Source organism: Carlito syrichta, unplaced genomic scaffold (assembly GCF_000164805.1).
Source record: "Carlito syrichta isolate Samal-C Ts95f unplaced genomic scaffold, Tarsius_syrichta-2.0.1 Scaffold302616, whole genome shotgun sequence".
Taxonomy (NCBI): domain Eukaryota; kingdom Metazoa; phylum Chordata; class Mammalia; order Primates; family Tarsiidae; genus Carlito; species Carlito syrichta.
The window spans coordinates 182,018-208,569 of NW_007246712.1; the positions used below are offsets into that span (position 1 = coordinate 182,018).

At 39.8% G+C, this 26,552-nt stretch overlaps 1 protein-coding gene across 1 annotated transcript in view; it reads right to left on the minus strand.

Annotated features, from left to right (window-relative positions):
* SND1 (staphylococcal nuclease and tudor domain containing 1) overlaps window positions 1-26,552 on the minus strand; it is a 365,164-nt gene that overhangs the window by 177,702 nt on the left and 160,910 nt on the right. The window contains exon 11 of the mRNA XM_021711814.1: window positions 18,361-18,450. Coding sequence (XP_021567489.1) covers window positions 18,361-18,450 — 90 coding nt within the window. The remainder of the gene's footprint in view (window positions 1-18,360; window positions 18,451-26,552) is intronic.

Genomic DNA, 26,552 nt, shown 5'->3' on the forward strand with positions numbered 1-26,552 from the left:
ACACAGCTTAATTAGATGCTTCTAAAAACAAAATAAAACCTCAATGGTTTACTAAAAATGAGGCACCGACTGCCTTCCATGAAAGGACAAATGGCACTATTGCTAAGGACACATATAAAAATCATACCTGTTATTTCAATTAATTACTTTGTTTAATCGCACTTAATTTTGAAAGGGGTATCATTTAAAATCAGTGAAAACTCAAAGGTACCACACCTTGGGAAATGGATAGTTTAACAATATAGCACTGTATTTGCATAACAAATATTTATTTTTAACAATTTGCCTACATTTTTTTTTTTTTCAGTTGGAGTCTCACTCTGTCCTCCAGACTGGAGTGCAGTGGCACATTCACAGCCACCCCAGCGTCTACCTGCTGGGCTCCGATGATCCGTCTGCTTCAGCCTTCCAAGTAGCAGGAACTACAGGCATGCGTTACCATGCCTGGCTAATTTTTGATTTATTGTAGAGACAAGGTCTCGCCAAGTTGCCCACAGGCTCAGGCAATCCATTTGCCTCGGCTCCTCAAAATGCTGGGATTACAGGCTGAGCCACTGAGCCTGGCCTGGCTACATTTTTAAATAAATCAGCATTCTATTTCATTTCGTATTTTGTTTTCAACATACTCCATATTTAATACCAGGGTAAATTCTTTTTGCTTACATGTCAACTATGAGTAAACAAGAAGTATCACTCTATAATACAAATCATTACAAATCTTTCCCATGAAGCATCAAGGTACTTTAAACAAAATATGCTACCCATGGGAGTACAAATTAATACACTTTATAATATCACCTAAACTTAATCAATACCTGAGTTCACCAACACCTCCTCAATCAACAGTCCAGTTTTTTTTCCCCCCAGTCAGAGTCTCACTCTGTTGCCCAGGCTGGAGTGCAGTGGCACAATCACGGATACCGCAGCTTCAATCTGCTGGGCTCAGGTGATCCTTCTGCCTCAGTCTTCCAAGTAGCTGAAACTACAAGCACAAGCCACCACGCCTAGCCAATTTTTTGACTTATTGTAGAGATGAGGTCTCATCAAGTTGCCCAGGCTGGTCTCGAACCCCTGGACCCAGGCAATCCTCTTGCCTGGGTATTCCAAAGTGCTGGGATTACAGGCTTTGAGCTACCACGCCCAGCAACAGGAGCCATGTCCAGCCATGAAACATCCTAAGAACCAGGCTGGAGATGGATGAGAAAGATAAGGCTTTCCAGCAGAAAAAAACAAAGAGGAGCAGATAAAACCCAAGGAGCTAAAAGTGAAGGCCTCAGGGAAAGGCCCCCAGCCACAGGGAAAATGAAAAAGTCTGGCAAAAAGTAAGCTGTTCCTTGTTTGTTCCTGAAGCGATACCTGTTGCACATTTAAGAATAAACTTCTGGTCATTGCCTTGCTAAGCTATGTGACCATGTTCTCTTTGAGCTACGGCCAGGCCATGTTTTCTTAAGCTTTGGCCCACCTCTCCTCCCTTGGGGAGGTAAATCCCCCCTTTCTTTTTTTTTTGGAGTCTCACTCTGTCACCCAGACTGGAGTGCAGTGACCGCTTCCGGCCACCGCAGCCTCGACCTGCTGGGCTCCGGCGATCCTTCCGCCTCAGCCTTCCACGTAGCTGGAACTACAGGCGCGAGCTACCATGCCTGGCTAAGTTTTTTGATTTATTGTAGAGATGAGGTCTTGCCAAGTTGCCCAGGCAAGCCTCGAACCCGCGGGCTCAGGCAATCCACTCACCTTGGCCTCCCAAGGCACGGGATTACAGGCTGAGCCACCGAGCCTGGCCGAATCCCCTCTTTCTCTCTCTCTTCAATTTCCTTTCTAAATAAACTATATTTTCTAATCTTAAAAAAGAAAAAAAAGAATAAACTTCTGTTAAGAAAAAAAAAGGAATCATACAGTGGTTCATCATCTCTTCAGTTGTTTTCACTCAGTCATTCCTACCTAAGGTGTGAATTTAAAATAAAACTAGCACAGAATCCTCTTAAAAACAAAAACAAAACTCCATCCAGAATCCTGCCAGTTTGCTCTTTGGTCTTGGCTCTACCCTAAATTCTTTGTCACTGAATTAAACCAACTAATTTGAGGATAGATGATACGATCGATTGATTGATAGATAGATAGATAGATAGACAGACAGACAGATAGATGCATGTATGTATGTATGTATGTTTGGATGAATGATAGAAGTAAATGTGTCGAGCTCTCAAAAAAAAAAAAAAGAATATTTTGCAACACTAGATTAAATGAGTGTTAATTTGGGGAGCTGAAAAGCAGGACATCCAACATTTGCTTCTAACTGATGATCCAACAGTCATAGATAGGTACATTCAGGAGATTGAGAATCCATAATTTTGAGTTTCAAATTTGAGACTTTTAGAGAAACTCAGGGTAAAAAAAAAACCACTAGTGAGGGCATACTTTGCCCTTTTTTTTAGCTTCCTTTGGGTCTCAGTAAATTAAGTTTTCCTCAGAAGTCCTGCCAGTTCCCATGGGAACTCTATCCCACTGTGAAAAATGTGCCAAGAAACTCAGAAAAGAAGAAAACAAGATGCTAAGAGCTCTCTCCCCACAACCGCTTCCCAAGGCCCCTTCCCATTTTCATACCACTCAGGAGAGCCTCGCCAGGGAAACCCAGCACCTGGAGATGAAAAACACTTCTTTGCTAGACTGGGCTTGAAAGCAGTGTGGTGGGGGCAGAGAGAGTTCAGGAAAACAGAATGCTGGCCAACTTCTCCCTCATAAGAACTGCATCATTCCCACATCCGCCCCTGCCCAACGGCAACCATTGTTCATTGGACCCTTCTCTCTCTCACTCAGCCTTATCAGGACACAGAATAAAACGATTTCATTTTATTTGTCTTATATATTGCTCCGTGTTCTTTATTTTCCTAAGCCCTGACTCAGTAGTTTGCTATTGATTGATTGAGCTCTTGTGATATGCCAAGTACTACACTAAATGCTAACCATATATTACCTCACTTAATGCTCACAACAAGACTGAGTTAAGCAGTGCTACCCTAGAGATTCAAACTCATGTCTTATTGGTTCCAGAGCCTATACATTAAACCACTACTAACAGCCAATAATAGGATATTGATTAAACACTTGATATGAAAGGACAAAAGTACCTCATGCAGAAGACTATTTGATAACAGAAAAATCATCATACTGAAGATTATAAGACAATAAGTAATATACAATTACTAGCTAAGTTGAAAATTATACAAACACCTAAGTGTATTTCAAATATTGGAATAATATTCACTCAAATATTAACAGATGCTACCCTGGGTGGTTTTTCTTTTTCCTTTATCCTTTCCCCTTTTTTTCAAAAATATTATTTAGAATAAACAAGTGTTGGTTTTGTAATTGAAAAAGTGGGCAGTAAATGCTATTTACAACAAAACTTCAAAAACAAAATGCAAGGATAGAATGGATAGCATCATCAGTATTAGAAATCATAATTGCATTTTCCAAGCAGAAAAATTATGGCCATAGAAAAAAACAAGACTAAAACTTTGCAGAAAAATTGCAAGCCTTCCTTAAACTGTGCAGATCAAATATGATAACCAATTAGTACTTGCAAACACACAGAAATGAAGCACAAATGCAAAGATACTATTTTTGGTGTTGCATATACTTTTAACTGTATTTATGATGCTAGCATCTGTGTAAAAAGAAAGAATACCCACCCGCCCACAAACATATCTTCCTAAAACATCTCTGAAAGGACTCTCGAAAAATGATAACATTGCTTGCTTCTGGGATGGTAAAATGCACCCGTGAAGGGCCAGGGCAAAAGGAGGGCCTTCACTTATATACTCTGTATTAGCACCTGAATTTTGAACCAAGTGAATGCATTATTTACTCAAAATAATAATTAAAATTAAAAAATGACTATCACAGTCTTAAAATGATATTGGTGCCCAAGTAAATAAAAATTTCTATAAAGTAAAACATGCTAAATAATTTACATGTCTTCCTATTTTATATAACAGCTTGTCAAAAAATATCCTATGTTTCCATATTGACTTTCCTGCCAGATGACGTCAAATGTCTTTCAGCAAATAAAATAGCCAAATTCATTTACTTTCTTGATTTGACTTTAAAAATCTTGAGAAAATGGAAAAGGAATCACTACTTTATCCATATATGTGCTTTCTATGCATCTATTTTTTTCTTACACATCCTTTCTACATCTATTTTTAAAATGTAGAGAGCAAGTTATGTTACATAAAACAAAATTTTTTAAAAATTATGTCTTCCTGGCTGTTTAAAAATTAAATTAAAAAAAGTCCTATAAGGAAATGCATCATTGTCTGGCCACAGAAATCAACCCAAAGCAAAAAGCAATCTCTGCAAGAAAAGGAAAAAACAAGGATGCAGAGATATCAACCCTGCACTGTTACTCATCAACCTGTACACATAGTGTCAGAGGACAGAGATGATAACATGGAATCAAGGAAGAAGCAATCCAATCCAAATGTGAATTACAGGAAGCTGGGTCATGCACAGAAAACACACAGATTCTGAAGCAGGTCAGAGTGTTGTCCAAATAGTTATTCTTTTCCCAGCTGATACAACATCCAAGCACCCCACAAGCTATATGTGCTTAGGGTAGCATCAAGCTGATGCATCATTAGAGCACCCAGCTAGGACACTCATATCCTGGCCCTGGTCCGTCAACGAGAATTCTTCCAAGAAGAGAAATGCAGACAGAGAAGAGTGATGGACACAACTTCTTCCTTGTCCAAATTTTCCCCTCTCCAAAAACAGCAGGAAAAGGCAGCTAAAGGAGGCAGAGTTTTAAATGCACCACGATATTACCTAGCCTAGAAAATTCTGTGTGTTAATTTAAGAAAATCCAAGCCCAAGAACAAACTGGAACAAAATGGAACCAACTGGAACCATCAAGCAAAAACTAAGAGGACTTTGTTCAGAAAAAAGCTAGTGCTCTGATAACTTTGGTTATGAACCAAGCTTCATGCTGCTGGGAGGAAGAACAGAAACAAGAAAAAATGGCATTTAGCAAATCACTTTTTTCTTGTTAAGGCCAGAAAGGTCCCAGGGATCCACAGCAACAGCCAAGTCAGACATTAAGGCAGATGGAGTGTATATGTTGGAAAATGAGAGCTACTACAAGGTTAGCATTTTGACAATGTTCATATGGAATATCTAAGAACCTTTGAGGAGGGGGACTGAAAATGGAAGGCAGGGAGAAAGGATGGAAAAGGAAAGAGAAATAGAGAGGGAATAAAGAAAATAATAATAGGGTTAGAGAGACAAAAAGAAAGGAAGAGGAAGTTTGTGTCTGTAAAGTAGGGGATATGAGAGACTATCAATACCACTTTCAGTCTCTGAATGGTGAGAGAGACATCATAAATCTATCTAGACATAGAGATTTTATTACCACTTGCCCCTGGAAAGCTATGATTAACTACCACCAAAGCAGAAACACCGAAGAGCAGCAACATGACTCATCTTTGTCTTTCATCTTCAAAAATTCTCCCATGCTGTGGAGTTCAAACTCCATGCTGCTTTTCTTCCATACTGCTGGCAGCAAGCAAACTCTACCAGTGGCAATGGGAGAAACTAGGGGGAAATATGAAAAAGCACCTGGCTAACGTCAAGGAGTCAATCATTCTGATGGAGTTTGAGTCCTCAAGCCAGCATTTCAAAATTTAGTGAGCTGATGAATGTTGACGAACGAAACAAATGCCAGCCCTCCCACGGGAGAAAAACCATTGAAACCCCAGATCCTAGAAAAGGAGAAAAGAGGTCCTTGCCCCAATAACTAACTGGACTGTAGCATCACTCTAACCACTGAAACATTTCAGATAAAAAGCTCTGCTTTGGCCATAACTCGGTAACCTAAGCTGAGGAGGAGAAAGAATGAGTTCGATATCCCAGCTTGTGGGGGCTGGAGAGAGGGGGGCAAACTGGGAGATTAGGATAATTAAAGCTACTCCACAGAGACAGTAGAGATGTACATTGCAATGCTCCAACAAACAGGTCTCTAATATTCAGGGTTCATACTAAGTACAAAGAATCACCCAGCGGTCACAGGGCTTTGGGTTCTGGGTGTGACACACATTCATCACATCAGGCATTCACATGCATCTATATTTAAAATACAAACAAATCTTAGGCTGGGCTTGACGGTTCAAGCCTGTAATCCCAGCACTTTGGGAAGCTGAAGTAAGAGTACTGCTTGAGCCCAGGAGTTCAAGACCAGACTGGGCAACATGGCGAGACCGCGTCTCTACAAAAAAATAAAATAGAAAAATTAGCTAGGTGTAGCAGGGCACCTGTAGTCTCACCTACTTGGGAGGCTGAGATGGAATTGCCTGAGCCCAAGAGTACGAGGCTGAGGTGAGCCGTGATTGTGCCACTGTACTCCTGTTTGGGCAACAGAGGCCCTGACTCAAAAAATAAAATAATAAAAATAGTAATAATGACAACATAAAACAAATCTTTGATGACAAAAAAGATTAAACTTTCAGAACTGTAAAAGTAGGTCAATCAATACAAAACAGGGCAACAATCTTCAAAATAAGCCTTATAAATAGACCCTTACAGCTTCCAGTTTCTTTCCCTTTTGGAGATGAGTTAAGTAAGAGCCAAAATAAAAATGGAATGAGATGAGACAAATATCAAAGAATAGATGTACTTCAGGTCTAGAGCTCCAGGCTATTAGGTTTTTCTACCTAGAACCCATCCTGTGTCCTATAATAGAAAACTGCCTCTTTATGGTGGCCCTCTTCAGAGTCTACACTACGAAAACTACACATTTCTAAGTAAACGCTTTTACATCAGAGTTTGATTAGAGACGCCAGGATGACTAATTGAGCCCTTCTGGTTTCTTTAGTAAAATTATTTGGGGGAGGGGGGATCATCTTCTTAGAGGATGGGGGGTAAAAAGATTCCTTTGGGTTTTCCAAATCAAGAAAATAAAAAACACTGAAAGAAACAAACTCATCCCCCAAGTGTAAGAATTTGAGCATACACAAACACCAACTGCTTATCTTCCTTCTTCTGAGGTCACAGAAATGTCCCATGTCTTCATTTTAATGTACCCTGACAAATTCTGGACAAGGCTACGGGCCTGCATCTGAGGTGCTGGCTTCCATAGTTCCCTTGTGAGGAACTTCAACAGTCCCATCCATTGTGTCCTGTCCATAATGTACTCCTAATGCTGCTGCTGCTCAGATTCTCTCCCCTATTCTGTCACACCCAAGGAACCACAGCTATCAAAACAGAGACGTCATGACTGTACAGACCATACAATTGCAATTTTTATCTCTCAGATGCAGAGATTCAACTAGAAAGCTAGAGAAGTCCCCCAGACCTCTAGCGCATAGGGTACCATCTCACCTAAACACACTCACTTAACTTCTTATCAAAGACTGGGTCACTTCTATGATTTTCCTTCTTCCTTTCTTTCATTCTGACTCTTCCTATCCTTGTTTTTTCTTCTTGTGTTAAAGGAGAAAGGGGTGCTAAAGATTTGGAGGTGGTGGAAAACTGACCCAGTAGGGCAGTCAGGTGTTTTAACTGGCCACATGTTTCTCCATACTCCACTGAGCATCAAATTCTACTTTGACAGGCTCTGAGGAGCTGGGCTCAGCAACAACCTGCCAGGCAGAAAGGTGCACCACACATTGCAGGTGTGGCAAAATGGAGCAAGCCATTTATTTCCAACTCATTTGGACTATGATGGGGACTAGGAACATTATGAACCCCGAGTCTGGAGTGGGGGAGATGGGAGCAAGCAGGGTCCATCAACCTGTCACTTGGAGCTTTAAAACAATAATGGAGAACTGAAGCCAAAAAAATAAGTTTATTGCCTACTAGTTGAGTAAATCCTTCTGTGATTTTTAAGGAGAACATACAAATGTTGCATTTTCTCAATTATGAAAAAAAGACACAGAAGAACTCCCAAACCAGACCTGCAGTTCTAAGAAGTGACTACTCAGATGCCTCATGAAGACTCCAAACATCAGCTAAACGATGAGGGTCTGCCTACGTACTCATCAAGCATGCTGCTAGTCAGATGAAGTGATAATCTAATGATTATGATTCCTCAACAGAAAAACATGAGAAAAACACATTTATCCTACCTTGGTAAAGGCTCTGGTTTGTATTTCAGTCACATAATACTATGCCTGACGTCTCCTTGAATCAGGGCTCCGAGTCTACATTAGCTTGAGGAAATCTTAAAAGCAGGTAATAAGGAAATCATTTCTCCTACACGACGTGCTTTCTCCATCCCTTCTCCATAACCATATACTCCCCATCTTTTTCACATGACAAAGCACAGAACAAATCCCACTTCTTCTGTAAAGACTTATTGAGAGCCTTACCCTAATTCTCAGTATCTGGCACAGTATTAGGAACTGTGAGCTGATGAAAAGACAAGACAGGCAGGCTGTTTGCCCTAGAGGGTTGGGGAGGTAGGTTAGACTTGGAACTATTTACAGCAGAAATGGTCACAGAAGTATTCCAGGAGACAGAGAACACCAGACTTTACATAGGGAGGCAGGAATACAGAATAGAGGTAAGATTCCTGACAGAGAAACAAGCATGAAGGCAAGAAGCTGTGAAATGGCTGGCACATTCATGGTGAGAAGGTCTTTGTGATAGATTACATGGAGAGTAAAGCAGGTAGTAAGATTGGAAATAGAAGCAAAAAGCTGGTGTGAAATTCCGATATTTTACACACAGCTGCCTTTCCTTTGTTTTTATATTCATTTAGGGAGTCAGGTTCTTTTTTGCAGACAACTGGGTATTGGCAGAGTAGGTGACATGATCTGGCCTATGCATTTTAAAAGCAAGTGTGACAGCAGTGTACATGATGGCACAGACAAAATGGGCAGGGCGACTAGCTAAGGTGAGCTCAAATAATACGAGAGCTAAGGAACACACAGACTCAAAGAGATTCACCGGCAAAACCATAAAAAGGAAAACAACAGGCAGAATCTGGAACCAGGTGAATCTGCTTATGACGAAGATTGGAATGTGGTCAGGAGATCACTGGTTCTAAAGTTCTGTGTAATGGAAGGGTGATAACGTTAAGAAAGATCAACAGCAAAGCCAAGGCAATTTCTGGCTAGGGAAAAAAATTACATATGGAAGACGCGAACTGTATTTTGGACACAATCGATGTCAGGTATCTACCGGGACTGCAGTTGGCTATCCAGAAGCTGGAAACAGCGATCCATAAGCAGAGAAAAAAGGGGTGGAAATATTCACAAGTAAGAGCCAGCATTATGATCTGTGGCTGAGCTTATTAAGTACATAAGGTCACCCAGCAGGTGAGACCTGTCCTATCTGTAAAAGATAACCATGGTCTGTACAACTAACATTAATAGTAATCAAATACTGCCAAGTGACACATTTCTGTTAGCTTACCAGTTATTCAAATCTGTTCTTATTCAACTTCTCACATGATAGATGTCACCTTACCCGTTAGACTGTAAGCAACTTGTGACAGAGATGATATTTTCTTCATCTTTATTCTACTGCCACAAAGTTACCCAACGACTCAACAACTACATGTGGTTTTTCTAAAATAATAGTTCCATGAGACTAGAATTTATCAGCAATGCCTACAACATGGTTTGGCACAGAGCAGTTACTCAAAAAATATTTGCTGAACGAATAACAGAAATGAATTGATTTTACTGAGCTACTTCTTAACATGTTAAGGTCTCCTTAACATAGAAGTGTTTATGTATGGCCAAAGCTTCAGGGGTTGAGTACTAAAGAAAATAAATATACCAACTATTAACCTTTATTTTCTGAGGACTAACTGTTCCTCAGCTCAGCCCACTTGTTAAAGCCAGAAGAGGTGACAAGGCAAAGTTGCAGGAAAAAACTCTAATCCAAAAAAAACCAAATTGAAGAGAAAATCTGGAATTCTCATAGTTACCAAAGAAAATTCTAGCACAGTTCACATGACGTTCACTACAAGCAGGCAGAATGTTAGAGATGGTGTTCCAGAAGACAGACTTGTGCTAACTGTTACTAATGTTCTATTCATCAACCTTGAATGAGATGAGCCCAGCTCATTAGGAGCTACTGCCAGGAACGATTTCTCCAAGGGTAATATTTCAAAATGCCTCCAATTATTGAAGTGGAAGTGACAGAGGCCCTGGACTAGGATGACCACGAAACAGGGCAGCCTCCTTAAATGGACATCAGCACTCATCCTTCAAGGAAGGAAACAGGACAACAGTCTGAGCGTGAGCCTACTGACAAAACTGAAATGGTCTTGGATGTGTCAATTCCTTCACACTAACTATCAGTGGATCTGGAAGAGGGAAGCATTATTAGCCAGAAGGAGTACTGATGGAAAGATAAACACAAATAAAGGAAGCAAGACAAGACAAACAGGAAGTCAAAGAACACTACATCATCAAACCCAATCCCACAGATTACTTTGGCAAAGGAACTAATTACTGAAGTATAAACCCAGACGCAAGAAGTCCAGCAAGAGTCAAGTGGTCAGATACAAGAAGCTAAATTTGCTTTCCTACTGTATTAGTTTCCTAGGGCTGCCTTAATGAAGTACACAAACTGGCTTAAAACAACAGAAATTTACCCTCTCGAAGTTCTGGAAACTCCAAGTACAAAATCAAGGAGTAGACCAGGTCATTGTATCTCTGAAGGACCCAAGAAAGTAACTTTCATTGCCTCTTCCTATCTTCTGGTACATCCTGGCCATCATTGGCAATTTTACGGCTTTGTAGCTGAATCACTCCAGTCTCCATTTCCATTGACCTTCATATCTCTTCTTTTGAAGTCATTGAATTTAGGACCCACCACAATCAGTATTACACTTCATTTTAACTTAACTAATTACATCTGACCTTATTTCCAAACAAGGTCACGTTCTAAGGTTCCAAATGGATAGGTATTCTTGGGGGACGCTCTAAAACCTACTACACATATCATCACGAAAACATCAGAAAGGACTGTCCAAGCCAGCAATACTCATAGGATAAAATTCCTGCACTTTAGGAATACCTAAAAACTTGCCAGAAAAAAGATAACTGCTCAATAAAAAGTTAAAAAGACAGTTGTCGGCATCAATAAAAGTACTTCAGATAAAAGCAAAAAGCGTCACTAAAATTTAAATACATTTTAAAAAGGAGGTCATAGTTTTAAACTTACAATTGCTTGACCCCAATTATGAAGATGCAATCTGAAAATATCACTTCCATCACCTAGCTATAAAGAGTGAACAAACTTCAACCTTAGAAAATAGCTTTCATTGCCTCTTCCTATCTTCTGGTACATCCTGGCCATCATTGGCATTTTCTGTCTTGTAGCTGAATACATGCAAATCATTCATACCCTTGGGAAAGAAATTTTCAGGAACTTCAACAGCTAGCCTAACATTATCAAGCATAATAAAAAGAGAGGCCACACAGTGGTCTCCCAAATTGGAATATTTTTGTGTTATTTTGCAAATACACTAGAATTTTTTTCTCATTATTAAGGTTATAAGCAGAAGAAACTACTTTTATTTTGAAGAACAAATACTGAAAAAGCAACGGTTAAGTTTCCTTTCCAAATGAGCACATCTGTACTCAGTCACTCTACATTCTTCTACAACATAAGATATTCTGCACAGTATCATTAAGCCCAAGCTCAAAGAATCTACTCTCTGTAAACCAGGAGGTATAGGAAGTTAGAGAAGATTTGCAATTCAGCACATTTTATAGGGTTTTTTGGCACATAAGGGTTATTTTTAAAGTGGGAAAAAAAGCCTGTCCTCTCCCTACCCCCAAAACACAGCTGAGCTGATTCAGCACAAATCTCCCCCTAAAATAAAATCTCAGTTTGCAGAGAATAAGCATGGAAACTTCCAGTCCCAAGGACGACATTTCAGAAACCTAGCTGAAAAGACCAAGAGTGGGTGGCTTAAAACAAGCCAACCACAAATCATGTTATAAATATAACAACTTTTACCAGAAAACTATGAGCAACTTGGGAGTCCAAGGAAGAAAGTCTTTAATAATAAGCAAAGTAATATAAGAGTATTACCCAGAGATATGAGAATCTCAAGGATTCTGGTAACTAATAAATCATTTCCCACAGGTGAACATATAGGAGAAATTTCCAGGAATGCAGTTGAAAACTCTTGTTTTTTCGTTTAACTTAGAGATGTTTTCTGAAGAGGATATTACAATATACATCATACAAATAACACACGTCACCAAAGAGCTGTGTGCTCAGCTCAACACCCTGACAGCCCCCAAAGCACAGAGGTACTTTTCACAATTTGCAGACCAAAAAAAAGAAAAAGAAAAAGAAAAAAGAACTCATATCAAAAAGAGCATTTAGGTGGCAACAGAAGAAAACTACCTTGCTGAGTTTCCAGAAACAAGTCAACTCCAGTCATTTTTGTTAATCAACCTTCACCAGACAAGGGAGCCAATGACTCAAGTGATAAAGATTAGGAATATGCCCCAAAATCAAAAGGGTAAAGGGTATCTACGGGAACCTTGGTCTCCAACACATTCTGACATGTTCCTATCATATTCGAGTGGGAAAACGCTTACTAGAAAAAGACACAGTCAGAAATGGCGAGTTATTCAAAACATCTCTCAATCTTCAGTCACTCTTCAAAAAATTTACAGCCACACTGATGGTAACAGCTGCCACTGAGAAGGCAAGGACAAGCAACCCCATATAAACCTGTCAACTTAAATCACAACGCACTCACAACCTTAGGGCCTGTTTTGATCATTAATGTAAAGGACTTTTCCACAGTGTGGATGAATCAAATTAATATGAAGTGAAAAATGTGGATATGACAAAAGAAATGTTTATAAAATCCAAAGTAAAAAACATCAGAGGTGATTAAGAACAAGAACTCTGAGACTCCTAGCTTTGTACTTAACACAGCTGATTAGGTAACACACTGCAACAGACAGACTTACAAGTGTTTTTAAGGAAAAGGACAACCTTGTTAAACAGCAGGGAGAAGGGTCAAGTCCTCCTCAGGAAAGCGCAATGCCCTTGAAGGGTTCTTACAAGCTGAGTGAAAAACTGCTCCTGCTAAGGAATGCTACCCCTGGTGCCTTCAGAGATCTGTTCTTATACAGTAAAACAAGCAGCCTAGAGTACTACTCAACTTCTCCCTGGCTCCGGGCCAGGAAATAAAGCAACGCCTGTCCTTCCTTTCTCCCTGACACCCCCAGAAGCCGCACCTATGCCAAGGGATTGAAAAAAGAGGAGAGAAATCAAGTCTCAACATTGGTTTAGCAATGTTACCTATGACCTCACATTGTCTGTATAAGAGAAAAAAAACATGTAGTCTGACACTGGTTTCTCTGAAGAGCAATCTGATGAAACACCACCTCACAGGGACATCTCAAAGACTAATGAGATCATGTCTAGTGGGCTGAAAGCACTCTGAAGGCAGATACAGAGTGCGATTACCACCTCCTGATAGCTGTGGACTAGGGCAAGGGAAGCTAAAGAATCAAGTTTTTGTAGCATGTAAGCTAGATGTTACATGCGGGAACAGATATTATCCCAAGATGTCCCATGACCCTGTCTACATCTGAGTCATTATACACAACAGAGAAGTGGACCTTTCAAATGGTCTTGAATTCAGTATATCAATTGCAGCATTGGCAACTGGGTCAAGTACTTAATTTCTATAGGCTCTGCTTTCTTTACCTGTAAAGATAGAAATAATATGTAGATCTTGTAGGGTGGAGGTGAAAATTAAAAGTGAAAACCATGCTCTTAGAGTTCAGTGTTTCTCTCTCATGAAGAGAGAACTCAATAAATGGCAGTCCCTCCTCCCCTTTAAGACACACTGGGCATTATACAAAGTACCTTAAAAAAGGAGTCTGTCTAGCTCACAGAACAAATTTTGAGGGCATGCAAATCACACAAAAGTAGCCACCAATTACCAATGAGCCACATCTCCTAAACTCTGCTTAGCCACTTAGAGTATTTTATTTCATAGAAACAAGGCTATAGCAGTAGTTGGGTTGCCAACCTAGCTCACAGGAGCACACTTACTCAGAATAGGGATAATATCATTACATATAACATTAACTACTTCCAGGTTGATTTTGGATTCCTAAAATGAGGCAATCTCTGAGTCTTATGAAAAAAAGAGTAAGAAGGTTACAGGAGTCCAGGTCAGAAGAGACATAAGGTAGCAGCAGTGCACTAGAAAGAGGAGGAAATATTCACACACATATCCCAAGTGGCCCCAGTAAGGGCCTGCAATAAGAGGGTGTCAACGATGTCTCTGAGAGCAAAAGAAAACGGGAATGGAGCAACTCCTAAAACACTGGAAGAGACCCAGTTTTCTGCTGTAAGAACACAAGATTTGTCTTGGATGTGGTGAATCTGTAAGGTTGGTGCACATGGAGATCACTCCCATTTCCACAGCCCAAATGTACAAACCTTTGGGAAGATAGATTTTGAAAAGAGTAACAATCTAAAGCAATCTGGATTTGAAATAACCATTAAGTTACTTATAGCCCCATACCTTCCCAAATGTCTGCACTGATCGAGAAAAATGCCCAATTTTAAGTGCCTAAAAAAGAACAAGGCTAGTTCACAGAACAAATTTCAGCTGCATAAAAGCCACACAAAGGTAGCTGGCTAGTTTACAAAAGAGGCTCATCTCCAAAATGTGCTTACTCAAAAGAAACAGTAAAAATGACCTTAAGGAAACAGGACTATAGTTGAGGGGAGAGGTCTCTGCTGATAATGCAGCCTGCAATGAACATCTATTGCCAACACTGAAGTTTCAGTGTACTCTGGTTTCTTGCAATTCCATCTCTTCCACCATTTTTGAACCTCCAATTGTCCAAACAAATTCCAACTTTAAATACAATGGTTCCCATGGTGACAGAAATTCTGCAATTAGGGGATGGGAGTTATAAGAATGATTCATATATATTTTAAAATGTTGTATTACATGGATAAAAAATACTGAGGTTCAACTTCAGACATTCTGTGAGGTATGTGGGAGAAATCTCAATGAAGATCCTAGTTGTTACTTAATTCTGCTAAAAGTAAAATGACCAGGGCATACAAATTCTTATATTCCATGGGCTAATCTCTATGCATTAAGGAGAAAAATATTATAAACACAGAAAAAAATCACTCTTGCTATTAGAAGAGAACTGTAGTCCTTGTTCTTTTAGGAAGACATCTATCCCACCATCTTATTCACACTGAGAAAATCACTGAGAAAACTAGAAGACATGTTAAAGTTATCATGATGAGCCCCTGAAGAAATTAACAAGAATATCCTTTACCACAGATATTCCTTAGTCAAGATTTTAGTGAAAAGATGGCAGATGGTAAAGAGGGGATGGGAAGGGAGTTGGACCACGTGATAGGGCAATTCAGGCAGCTTCCAAAACACTTCAAGGATACACACATATTCTTCTGCCACAACCTCAGTCAGAAACACACACACACACACACACACACACACACACACACACACACACACACACACACCCTTTAGCATTAGCACATACTCATTTTGTGGAAGCTAAAGCCCTTATGCCACATCTAACTAGATAATACTTTACTCTTAAATCCATGCACTGAGTTGAAAAGGCAATGAAGTCAGCAAACTCAACAATGAAAGACATGGAAAAGATACCCCTTAGGATATCAGTCAGATTAGTTGTACACTAATGCAGTCTCTTGATGGCAACAGGAATAAATCATAAAAGTAGGGCTGTCCTGGATTCTATACAACGATATTATCAAGCAAAACCACACCATATACCTTACTGGTATCTGAACAAACACAAAAACTACTATCAAAGGATTTTCATAATACAACTCCAGGAGAGAGGAAAGGCAAATAATATTCCCAGTTCACAAGGGATAAAACCAAGGTTCCAAAAGCAATATGATTAATTAAGGCACTTATCCAGAACTAAAACTAAGGAGTAAATCGACATGAATTTCCAAAACTGGGGTGAAGGTCATTAATGTCAAGAAAACACCTGAGCAGTTTACCTTCAATCTTATTTCTCTATATTCTAGCAACTCATCACAATTGTCATATTATGGACTATCTGGGAAGGTCAAATAATAGTCTAGGCAGAGAAGATGAGTTTACCTTCATTATCTTCCTTAAGCTGTGACAGGCTGCCCTAATCAGCTTTCGTGCACACAGGCACATAGACACACATGCTCCCTTGCGGTGCCTCTGAATCACCACGTGCCATGCTGAACAGCTGCAGAGGTCTGAAGGGAATTGGCAGAAATGTACAATGATGTGCTAGCCACCCCCCTGAGGCAGCAACTGCCCTGCCTGCTCCCAGACGCCAGAGCACATGGGTGTTCACTGTCGCAACTGATGGGCCCAGAAGACAGGCAAGTGGTTTCAGGTGGTGAGTCAGAAAAAGCAGTTTGCATCAGGAATGTTCCAGCGCAGCAGAGCTGAGCTGCATCCTACTCACTACGCAGGGATACGATATTTATCATTTTTCCATATCACTGTGGGGGACAAAACCTGAGCTCAGCACAATAGAATCCAATCAAGTCTGTTGCACAGGAACCAGTAAGCCAGGCTTCTCCCACTGAGAAGGAGCCTAACTGCTTAAGAATTGCCATCATATCTGACACTGGAGGCCAGTCCTTTTATCCTGTAATGGACGACTCTACAATGGCCTGGCACTAGTCTTTGAGAACAGAGCCATTGGACTAATTTTCCAGGACCACCCAGCAGCTGCTGCAATAAGCTATGATCTATGTTCCCAAAGATGACACAGAAGCAGGGTAAGGCAATATTCAAAGAAACCAGGTGGGTGCCATAATACATGCTTCACAAATGGCTGCAACGAATCAGATATATGCTGTCACGCTTTTCAATGAGAGCTTAGATGGATTTCAGTAGAAATTCACACTTGTGAGGCCAATTCCTTGGTTGTCTCTATGCAATTGTTTATGAGCCCGTAAACGAGTGATATGATATTGGCCTGGTGAAATAGAGGCATTAGACATGAGATCAGACAACAGGAGATCTAGAAATGAAAGAGGCTGAAAGCCATCATTCACACTACACTTCATGAATGAATACAGTATTCTGTCAAGTTTTATACAATGACAGATGAGCCTATTCTCTGAAGAAACCCGAGAAGATTTAATACTCATTTTAGGGAATCCAGTTTGATTTTTCTACCTCAAAATTAGCAACTTCACCCTATAACCAATTTTAAAACCTCTTGCTATAGTTATCCGCCCAGTGACTATGACATATAAAAAAATTGGTTGTATTTATATTTATGATATACCATTCTGGCATGAGTTCAAAAGCCAGAGGCTTATCAAACCTGTTGTAACATCAATTAATTTAATAACGAATGCTAATATGGCTTTCATGTGTTATGGTCAAACAAAAAAAGGAATGGCCTTACTCTTCTGAAGATACAATAAAAATTGAGCCAATATATGAAATTTCTCCTAGAATAAAAACTGAAGCTAAGTAAGGAAAAGATGAATCACAGTCCCTCCCTGAGCCGACTTCAGTTACCATCAAAGGAACCATCCTTTCATTTTCTTTGCTCATTCAGGCCACAAGTCACTATCCAGAACATTTTGGGTAGAGGTATCAGCAAAATTAAGGAAATGCTCACTATTAGCTTTCCAGAATGTAAATTCTGTAGCTGGTCACAGAATACTATGCTCTAATGAAGAACACAAAGAGATGCATTCTAGGACCTCTGAGCTGTTGCACTAGACTACAAGTCAATGTGCTGTAGAAAAATCTGCACGGGAACTACCAGGAAGCTACGCATCCCTTTCTGACAAAAACGACTCCCAGAGCACCTGCAGTAGAGGCAGTAGGAAATGTGACAAGCCAGAGGACTACAGGTAGCATTCAGACCACAGTGTATCCCAATAAGCTTGCTCCCAGTCTAAGGAGAGCTCCTCTTCCCCTTAGCCAGTCATTCCCTCAGAAGTGGGGGGATGAAAAAGCAACAATCTTCCCTCACTAGTAAATCCCACAGCCCTGGGCTTTTAATGAAAGTGGCTAGAGAGAACAGGAGAGCCAAGTGAATGGAGCTCAGGGCAATATGCAATTATTGAAACTGGAATTGAGCCTGGACCCTGCCGTGAGAGCACTAGCAATCAAACTGTGGTCAGGGCCCCAATTTTAAACTTCTCCCAAGAGGTACCACTTCCTGACACACAGACACGCCTTTCTTCATATCAAAGTAATTCTGCTTGACTTCATGGAGGAATGTCATCTGCTGGCAAAGGGTCCGGATTAAAATAATTGTCTCCAAAGAATTAGCTTAAACCCAAAAACCCAACCACCTGCAAATGTTTCTGTCATCATCACTAACTTACCTTCTTCCCAATAAGCTTTTTTCGCAGAAATTCCCGGGCCTCAAACATGTAGGGAATGTCATACAAGGGACGTAGTTTCTTGTTCTTATCCTAAAAGCAAAATAAAACACCAAATCAGGAATGAAAAAGCAAACAAAAAAATAAACACAGTCAATTGCACAAGATACTGGAATATATCTGAAATTGGTTCTCTCTTGGAATCAGAGATATTCCTTGAGTGCTAGTCACATAATAATTAATAAATATTTGGTTGAAATGTTTTATTGGAAGTAGGATCATCTTTTTTCACATGACAAGCTCAAAAACAAGAAATAGAATGTTTGTAATTACCCAAAATGGAAACAACTTAAATGTTCATTAACAGGGAAATGGCGATAGAAACTGTAATTAGAAGATGTTCAATAAGTAGAAGGCACTTTCAAATATTTATTGATATTTTAAATCTAATTCTACTATTCCAATAACCCTTCTTCAGCAACTACCAACTATTAGCTTCACATAAAATATTCTGTAAATATATGTGTAATCCCAGACTCAAAAATCTTCAAACTTAAAACAGTAATACAAGAAATCCTGTAGGATTTCCAGGTATCAAATAGCAACACAAAGTGGTTTTGATTAAGTGCTAAATATTGTCCCTAGTCTATATTATTATTGTTGTTAAGAGTTCGGGGAAGTGGAAAGAAAGAAGTAATCAGGAAATGTTACTGATAAGGTGGAATTTAATGAGTTTGTTGGATAGTAAAGAACTAGGAAGAAAATTAGAGTTGGAAAAAACAGAATAAGCAAAAGGAGAGAAGCAAGAAGGAATACTATGTACACACACACACCCACACACACAAATTACCTCATTATCTCATGAGCCCTAGACTTCCTCCCCAAAGAGGAGGTTATTCCAAACAATGTCATTTAGAGCTGATGCCCCAGAGGGTCTAGATGAAGGTGGCAGAAGATGGGATAGGAACCTGACATTTAAAGAAATGAATTAACAAGAATTGACAACAGCATAGAGAAGGGGAATACAAGAGGAGTAGGAATCAGATATTGAGTCGTGATGACATGCCCAAGCTGAATCCTTTGCCTTTTGGGGGGGGCTGAGAAGGAGCAGAGAATGTGTATAAGAAATAAGAGATTGGCCAGGCTCAGTGGCTCAGCCTGTAATCCCAGCACTTTGGGAAAGAGGCGAGTGGATTGCCTGAGCCTGCAGGTTCGAGACCAGTCCAGGCAACTTTGTGAGACCTCATCTCCACAATACATCAAAAATTAGCCAGGCGAGGTGGCATGTGCCTACAGTTCCAGCTACTGGGAAGGCTGAGGTGGAAGGATCGCTGGGGTCCAGTGGGTTGATGCCGGGGTGGTTGTGAGTGTGTCACTGCACTCCAGCCTGGGAAATAGAGCAAGAATCTGACAGAGAGAGAGAGGGAGAGAGAGAAAGACAGAGAAAGAGAGAGAGGGAGAAAGGAAGGAAGGAAGGAAGGAAAGAAGGAAGGAAGGAGGGAAGAAAGGGGAAGGAAAGAGGAAGGAAAGGGAAAGGAAAGGAAAGGAAAGGAAAGGAAAGGAAAGGAAAGGAAAGGAAAGGAAAGGAAAGGAAAGGAAAGGAAAGGAAAGGAAAGGAAAGAAAAGGAAAGGAAAGGAAAGAAAAGGAAAAAGAGATCTTGGCTAGACCAGTTGGTATAATTAATGTCTCTTTCTCACTAGCCTGTAAGTCCCAAGACAACAAAAACCCTGTTCATTTGGTTTTCTTTAACTCCCCAGTCCCTCACAGTACATACTCAAAAATTATTTAAGGTAAGTAGCCCCAAGAACATGCAGAATGTTATATAAAGACCAAGTATGCTAGAGGAATAAGACTATCAGTACAGATTTGGGAATCTCTAGGACCCAGGTAATATTTGAAAAAAACTACAGAAAGGAGAACATCAAGAACTGACTCTTAACCTAGAGGTACATCACTGACTCCCCATCCTCTGCTTATTCAACCTAGCCAAACCTTTGCCACCTATTATGCATGTGACAAAATAAGACACCTATGTGTAATCTAATCTGTAGTCAAAAAAATATATTAAGTTACTTTTTCCTTAAATAGCCAACTACTCTCAAATAAACAATCTTCATCATGTTAATGCCCTATTTAAAAATCATCTTATGGTCAATATTGTGGTTAAGGGGATTAAAATAGATGTTTCCTGCCAGGCACAAGCTAAGCCTCAATGTCTCAAGCACATCATATAAACATTCAATTCATTGATTATGACCAAGAAAATGTCTTATGAGAATGTAGATAATATTTTCAGTTTCAAGGAAATTGGAGGTTCACATTCATTATCGAACTGTTTTCATTTTTATTTTTATTTTTTATTTGTTTGAGTTGGAGTCTCACTCTGTGCAGCCTCGACCTGCTGGGCTCTGGCGATCCTTCCGCCTCAGCTTTGCGAGTAGCCGGTATTACAGGCATGCGCTACCACACCCGGCTGATTTTTTGATTTATTGTAGAGATGAGGTCTCGCTGCCCAGGCGGGTCTCGAACCCGCGGGCTCAGGCAATCCACTCACCTCAGCCTCCCAAGGCGCGGGATTACAGGCTGAGCCACCGAGCCCGGCTTACTTCCTGTTTTTAAAAAAGGATCATCGCCACCATCGTCGTTGTCACCATCATCATCAACATCATCATCATCCCAGCATGCTCGTAGAAGTTAACACGTCTCCTTCTCCCAGACTAATGTATGGGATATACTCTAAACAGGGTGTAGCACTGGGGTGGTGGAGCTCTGATCAGGGTCCTAGAGTGTCACGATCATTGTCTAATGAGTGGGATGACCCTAAACATAAAAATTTTTAGAGAAATAAAATAACATTGAGGTTTTCTTGCAGAAAATAACAGAGAAAATGGAACACATGAAAGGTGCCTGGGTTAGGGGAGTGCTTTTTTAACACAAGGGACATATGTACAGGATTCTGAATATTTTATAAATGTCCTGGATACCACATGAAAATAGTAGGTCACAAATTAGCAGCCTAGTGTAACATATGTAAAGCCACAAAATAGAGTTAGTGATGGCACTCACTAACTCTATTGAGTGATTGAGTAATGATACAGTATGAATGTTGGCCAGACAAGATACTAGGTGCCACTAATGCACAGGACTTTTAATAAAGACAAAAATCAATGGTTATCAGAATCAGCTCTCAGGAATAAAGAAGTACCAGTGTATTCATATTCACCAAGCAACAGAGGACAGCCCGTTTACAGAGAGTAGACGCTTGATTACAAAAGCCCAAGTGAATATTTTCAAAAATGAAATGAACAAAATAACAACACTGACCTTACATAGTCTTATGATTTGCCACAGAACCTGAAATCCTGCACCTTACCCACATAGTCTTTTTATTTTTTTAAAAATATAGGGTCTTGCTATATTTCCCAGGCAGGTCTCAAACTCCTGGACTGTAGCGATCCTCCCATCTCAGCGCCTCCATAATAATGAGACTATAGGTGCATGCCACTGCACCCATCTCCCTACGTATTCTGAAACAGCACAGAAGTACACGGTGATTTGACTGGAACTCTAAAATCTGGAATGAGAGGTAAGAACTACAGCACCAACAAGTGTTCAAATGAAGATCATGAAATGAGGTACACCTAAATGTGTGAAAATGGTTGTCTAAATAAGAATTCTGCTTTTAGGACCCTCCATAGTACTGAGCCAAGGAAAATAACCTCAAAAGAATGAAAGAAAATAAGTCGTGAAACAACACCCCAGTAAAAAACAGGCCAACTTCAGAATCTGATTATATGTCTTTCATGAAACTAGAAAAGAACTAATAGCACAAGCAAAAAACAAGGTATCACAGAGTGATTTTGTTACTCTAACCCTTCAGAGCTAGTAGTTATTGACATCTGCAAACATCTTACAAGAGAGATATTAGAAGTCCCTAAGAAACCACAAAATAAAAGCAATTCCTCCAAATTACCAGGTACATAAAAGCCTTTGAAATCTCTAAGAGGCAATTGAGGTATAGAATGTAGTCTCAGAAAACAGGACTTTAGCAGAATCTTGCCTGCTTAAAAAGAACTGTCTAGTTTAGATTCTAATTTACATGGAAATATTTTTTAAAAAAATGAAAATATAAAAGAATGCTTGCTTCATCTCGTGGGCGGATAATATACAAACCAATATGTGCTGTAATCACTATTCACCCTCAGAAATGACATTGCATGTAGGCCCTGCAGTGACTCACATTACAGACGGAAGAGATAACGTCAGTCATCTGTACCTCTCACCAGTTTGGGAAGAAGGCCCAATATCCACATCGTAGCATCTAAAAACACAGCCAGCATTTTTACAGGAAGGTATTTTTGGCTTGTTGCCAAAATGAGAAGCCTGGCCAGTGTTCACTAGGAGGGAATGAAAGGGATTGCTAATCAGGTCCATATTCTCAACTCCTGTTCAGACCTAGCTCTACCTAGCCTCATCTTAAAAATGGTATTCATAAAACTTAATAACATTGGAATGGTGCAGGATTTTTCTTAAACAAGGGTTGGGGGGAGGAAAGAATGAAGAGGGAAAAAGAATATAAACGTATTTATTATCACAGAACTATATACTTAAAAATGGTAAAAGTAGTAAAGTTTACAAGTACATTTTACCTCAATTTTTAAAAAGTATGAAAAAATTTTTGAGGCTGTATAGACACAACTCACATTTTAAAAAAGGATCGATAAGTGTGGCTCTTTCAAAAATTTAAAGAGCTTTTCACTGAAAAGGCATCATGAAAAAAGTGAAATCCAAAGCACAGACTAACAGGTGATGAGTGAGGCGGAGAAAGAAAAAGTAGAGCAGGAGGTGAGGGAACGCAGGTGCAGGGCCATGCGTCGTGTGACCAGGCAGGAGAGGAGCTCACTCTATCAAAGATTCAAAGAGGCATGGGACGTGCAGTACTCTGAAGAAAGGCAAAGCTAACAGTCAATGTGCACTGGAAACAAGCCTGGTGGATTCAAGACAGAGCAAAGACACCGCGGGCAAGAGCAGAGGGCAGTGAAGGTGGTAGGAGATGGTCGAATGTAACAGCATTTGAAAGAATTACTTTGGCTTTTGTATTGAGTACAGACACCACAGCAAGGAAAGGGTGACGCAGAGGGGAGAACTTCAGAGATTATGATGGAAATGTGGGACAGGAAATGAAGTGGATTACATCAAGGCAATAGCAGTGAGGGAGGTAAGAAGTGGTCAGAACTGGAAATATTCTGCAAGTAGATAGATGGAACATGAGATGTGAAAGAAGAAGAAATCAAGAATGACTAAGGTTTTATATCCAAGCAAATGGAAAGATGAACTGGGTGATCAAATGATGTGGGGAAGACTGCAACAGAACAAACTGGTGGGGGTGAGATCAGGAGTTCAGTCATGGACATCTAAGCTTCAGCTATCAGATCTCCAAGTGAAGATGCTGAGTGGGCGGCTGGACATACAATAAGGAGTTTGGTCTGACTGAGTGAAATACATTTGGAAGTTGCTGGTACCTTCTAATATGAGGTGGTATCTTCCAATACTAAAAGGGAATAAATCTGCAAAGGGAGAATGAGAAAGAGCAACCAGTAAGCAAGGCAGGAGTAAATTACCCAATTAATTGGTCCTAGAGGCCAAGGAAAGAAAGCAAATGGACACGAGGGAATAATCCACTGTGACAACAGCCTCAAAGAAGGCAACTGAAATGAGAACTGAGATTTACTTTAGCTACATACAGGTCGCTAGTACCTTGATAAGGATAGTTTTGGTGGGGCATTAGGTGTAAAAGCCCGAAAGAATGGGTACACAAGAGAATGGGATGGGAAACCCTGAAGAAAGCAAGTATAGCTGACCCTTGGACAACATGAGCTTTAACTGTGTGGGTCAACTTATATAAGAATTTTCTCCTGCTTCTGCTACCTCAGAGACAGCAAGACCAGCCCCTCCTCTTCCCGTCCAGGTTATTAGTAGTTAGGCTTTGGGGAATCAAAAGTTCTAAGTGAATTTTTGACTGCGTGGGGATTGGCGCCCCAACCCTTGCCCAGTTTAAGGGTCAATTGTATATACAGTCCTTTCAAAAACTGTGCCACAAAGGTGTACAAAATGATTATACAGTACCCAGCAGGGTGAAGAGAAAGTTTTTGTTTTGGATTTCAGATGAGAGAAATAACAGGCAATGGTCCTGTGGTAAGCAAATAAGTTAAAACGTAGAAGAGAATCGCTAAAGCAATGTCCAAACAATGTCCATGGATGCAGTAGCTTTGCATAGGGCCCTGTAGCTCATCTGTAGGTGTATGGATGCAGATTCTGTGAGGTGGATGGATAGATGGGGGAGTGAGAGTCAGTGGAAGTTCTGTTCTGACTTCTTTGATTTACTCAGTAAATAACTCCAACAAATCAGTAAGGAAAAAAAAAAAAAACCAATAGAAGAACTGGCAGAAGATTCAAACAGTCACTTTACCAAAGAACTCCAACTAGACATTAAGAGTAAAAAAAAAAAAAAGCATATCATCCCAGCACTCTGGGAGGCAGAGGTGAGAGGATTGCCTGAGTTCAGGGGTTTGAGACCAGCCTGGACAACATGATGAGATCTCATCTCAACAATAAATAAAAAATTAGCCAGGCATGGTGGTACAAGCCTGTGGTTCCAGCTACTTGGAAGACTGAGGCGAAAAGATCACCTGAGCCCTGCAGGTTGAGGCTGCGGTGGCCTTGAGAGTGCTCCTGCATTCTAGCCTGGGAGACACAGTGAGACTCCAACTCAAAAAACAAAAAAAAGTATAACTTCCGTAGTAGTCAGAGAAATGTAAATTGAGATACATTATATCGGCCAAAATTTTAGAGGTAATAGTGTGGGGAAATAAGAATGCCCTGAAACCACCAAGGGAACTATGAAATAAGTTAACTACTTTAGTATTTTGATATGGTGCTACCTGGCACTGTTTGGTTAAAATTGATGATACACATACCTGTAACTAGGAAATACTACTTATGGATAGGTATATACCCTAGAAAATTCTCATATATGCAAGACAAGTATAACGATGTCCATCTCCATAGTGGACATGGTACAGTCACACAATGAAATACACAGCAGTTAAGCTGATGTAGAGCAACGTAGCAAATGAACCAATTTAAAAAATACTAAGCTGGAAAAGCAAGTTGTAGTATTATTTAGTAAAGCCCCATAAAAATGCAGACTGAAAACAGACACAAATGACAGTTTATTATTCACAAAGTTATGTAAGCAACGAAAGTATAAAACGGCACAGAAATGAAAAACAAGATAATAGTTACTGATGTGGAATGGGTGGGGAGGAAATAGGAAAGGAAGAAGGGAAAGCTATGGGGTGAGGATGAGAACACAGGGACTCTCTACTGGATCTGTAATGTGTAATGTTGAAAAGGGAAAAAGTAACTGAAGCACACAGGGAATAATATCAAGACTGAAAAAGAAACTCATGTTTATTATATTATTATATAAACTTGGAATTTTTTGTAAGACAAAAATGTTTAGGGAAAAGAAAATTCCGAACCTTGTTTAATCACCTTTTCCCATTTCTCACAATGTCTCATACTTTTATTCCTCTCTTCAGCAGAATAAATGGCCTTTTTTTTCCTAATAAGAAATGTACTAAATTTCACTTTTTTCCTTTTTTAAAAAAAGATACTCTTTCAAAGATATATTCTTCCATGATACAGAGGAATAATTTAACTGCAAACATGTTATTAAATAAAAGGATTAAAAACAAGTTTGATTTTTATTTTTAAAAGGAGATGCCACTATAAAATGAGTTAGTGTAGTCAAGCGGAATTATATTCCATGATGATCTTAAAACTGACTGTTGAATTAAAATATGAACTACAAACATGATCAGATTAAAATAGATAAAATTTCAAACAGTAAATAATGGACCAGTCCCAGTTGCCCTGCCACACATGCCATTTTAATAAACAAAGGCTGCAATTTCCATTTCAATTATAGACTTAAAATAGGAGCATTACCACATGCCCTGGGCATAGTTACAATTAAGGACCTTTCAATTCCCTTGGCAGCCAGGAGACAGAATACAGAGGGATATCCACTGTCTTGCAGTCCTTAACATGCACAGTAGCACATTTCTATAAAAGGCAGGTCTGCTAACTAGAAAGCAGCCAGGAGAGGGTTTAAATTTGTACCACCCTG